This window comes from Penaeus monodon, chromosome 15, assembly GCF_015228065.2.
Source record: "Penaeus monodon isolate SGIC_2016 chromosome 15, NSTDA_Pmon_1, whole genome shotgun sequence".
NCBI classification, from domain to species: domain Eukaryota; kingdom Metazoa; phylum Arthropoda; class Malacostraca; order Decapoda; family Penaeidae; genus Penaeus; species Penaeus monodon.
The window spans coordinates 2,390,305-2,392,433 of NC_051400.1; the positions used below are offsets into that span (position 1 = coordinate 2,390,305).

Consider the following 2,129-nt stretch of genomic DNA (forward strand, 5'->3'; position numbering starts at 1 on the left):
CCTCTGCTTCCTCCTGCTTTGTGCTTCTTCCCCCCTCCTTTGCTGCCCGGGCCCCTTTCCCGGGTTTTTTCCCCCGCCTGGCCCCTCCTCTGCTTTTGTCCCCTGCCCCTTTCTGGCCCTTTCTCCCGCCCTTTGCCTGCTTGCTCCTCCTCTCTCTGCCGTTGCTCCTCCCCTGCTGCTTGGGTTTTTCCCCCTGCTGCTCTCTGGCTCTTGGCTTTTCCCCCCCTTTCTTGCCCTGGGTTTTCTCCTCCCGTTTTGGCCCCTTGCTCCTCTCCTGGCCTGTGTCTCTGCTCCTGCTGCTGTTGCTCCCCTTCTTTTTGCCCCCCCTTGCTTTGCTCCTTCTGTTCCCGCTGCTGTTCTTCCCCCTTGCTTCCCTTCCTGCTTGCTGCTCCTCCCTGCTGCTGCTGCTGTGCCCCTCCTTTGTTGGCTCCTTTGGCTTCTCCCGTTGCCTCCTCCCCTGCTGCTTTCCCTTTTCCCGCTGCTTTGCCCTCCTCGCTTTGGTTCTCCTCCTGCTGTGCTGCTTTCCTTCTGCTCCTCCTTTTTTTCTCCCCTGCTGCTGCTGCCCGCTCCTCCCCCTGCTGCTCCTGGCTTTCTCCTTCCTGCTGCTTCGGCCTCTTTCCCGTCTGCTTTGCCCCCTCCCTCCCGCTCTGTTTCCCCCCCTTCTTTTTTGCCCTCCTTCTGTTCCTCCCGCTGCTGCCCTTTCCTCCTGCTCTCTGGCCCCCCTTTTCTTTTCTCCCCCCTGCCTTGTTCTCCCCCCCTGCTGCTGTTTGCCCCCTGCTGTTGCTTCCTGCTCTGCCCCTTTTCTCCCTGCTGCTGCTTGCTGCCCTGCTCCCGCCTCCGCTGGCTCTCTCCCCCTGCTTGCTTTTGCCTCCTCCTCTGGCTTCTGCCTCCCTGCCTCCGTCTTTTTTGCTCTCTGCCTTCCCCCTGCTTTGCCTCCCCCCCCCTGCTGTTTTCTCCCCCCTCCCTCTGCCTTTCCCGCTTTTCTGCTCCTGCCCTGCCTTCTGCTGCTGCTTGCCCTGCCCGTGGCTCCCCTTGCTTTTCTCCTCTTTCTCCCCGGCCTCTGCCTGCTACTCCCCTGCTTTGTCTTCCCCCCCTGTTGCTCCTGCTTGGGGCTGTTGCTCTCCCCTTTGCTGCTTGCTCCCTTTTTTTCCCTCCTGCTTGGTTTCTCCCCTCCTGCTTCCCTCTTGCCCCTCCTCCCGCCCGCTTTTTTTTGTGCTTCCCTGCTCGCCCTGCTTGTTCCTCCTGCTTCCCGTGCTCCTGCTGCTGCGGTTGTTTGCTCTCCCCCCTGCTGGTTCCTCGCCTTTTCCCTGCTCTCCCCTCCTTGCCCCGGTGCTCTCCCCCTCCTGCTCTTCCCTTGCCCTTTTTGCCTCCTGCGCTGCTTCCTTCCTCCTGCTTTCCGCTGGGGGTTTCTTCCCTCCTTTTCTCCTTTGCCCCCTTCCTCTGCTTTGGGTGTTGCTCCCCCCCTGCTGCTTGCTGTTTTCCTCCTGCCTTTTCTCTTCTGGGTGGGTCCCTCCTGTGCTGTTGCTCCCCTCCCGCTGTTGCTCCTTTCCTGCTGCTGTTTGCTTTCCCTCCCTCTTTTGCTCCCCCCCTGCCCTGGGGCCCCTTTTTTTTCCTTCCCCGCTCTGCTTTGCTCTCCGCTGCTGCTTTTTTCCCGCTTTGCCTGCTCCCCTGTTGCCCTTGTCCTCCTGGGTGCTTGCTCCTCCCCGCTCTGCTGCCCCCTCCTGCTGCTGCGCCCTTCTGCCCTCCTGCTTTTGGGCCCCTGCTCCCCCCCTGCTTGCTGTTTTCCCTTTCTCTGTTTTCCCTTTCCTCCGCTGCTGCTCTCCTGCTGTTTGGGTCCTCCTGCTTGCCTTTTTCCTCCTCCTTCCCGCTGCTGCTTGCTTCTGCTCTTCTGCTTTTTCTCCCTGCTCTGTTTTCCCTTCCCCTCCTGCTTTTTGCCCCCTGGCTGTTTGGGTCCTCCTGCTGCTGTTTGCTTTTTTTTCCCCCCCCTGCCTCCTGTTTGCCCTTTCCCCCCCGCTCTCTTGCTCTTGTTTTCCCCCTGCTGGCCCCTTCCTCTGCTGCCCTTTTCCTTCCCCTTTCCTGCTTTTCCCTCCTCCTGGCTGCTTTTTTGCTCCCTGCCTGGCCCGCTCTTT

The 2,129-nt window shown here is 60.9% G+C and overlaps 1 protein-coding gene across 1 annotated transcript in view; it reads right to left on the reverse strand.

Annotated features, from left to right (window-relative positions):
* LOC119582090 (protein argonaute-2-like) overlaps positions 1 to 2,129 on the reverse strand; it is a 38,101-nt gene that overhangs the window by 28,475 nt on the left and 7,497 nt on the right. Inside the window, exons 3-4 of the mRNA XM_037930336.1 lie at positions 1,848 to 1,938; positions 235 to 647 (exon numbers count right to left, since the gene is read on the reverse strand). Coding sequence (XP_037786264.1) covers positions 235 to 647; positions 1,848 to 1,938 — 504 coding nt within the window. The remainder of the gene's footprint in view (positions 1 to 234; positions 648 to 1,847; positions 1,939 to 2,129) is intronic.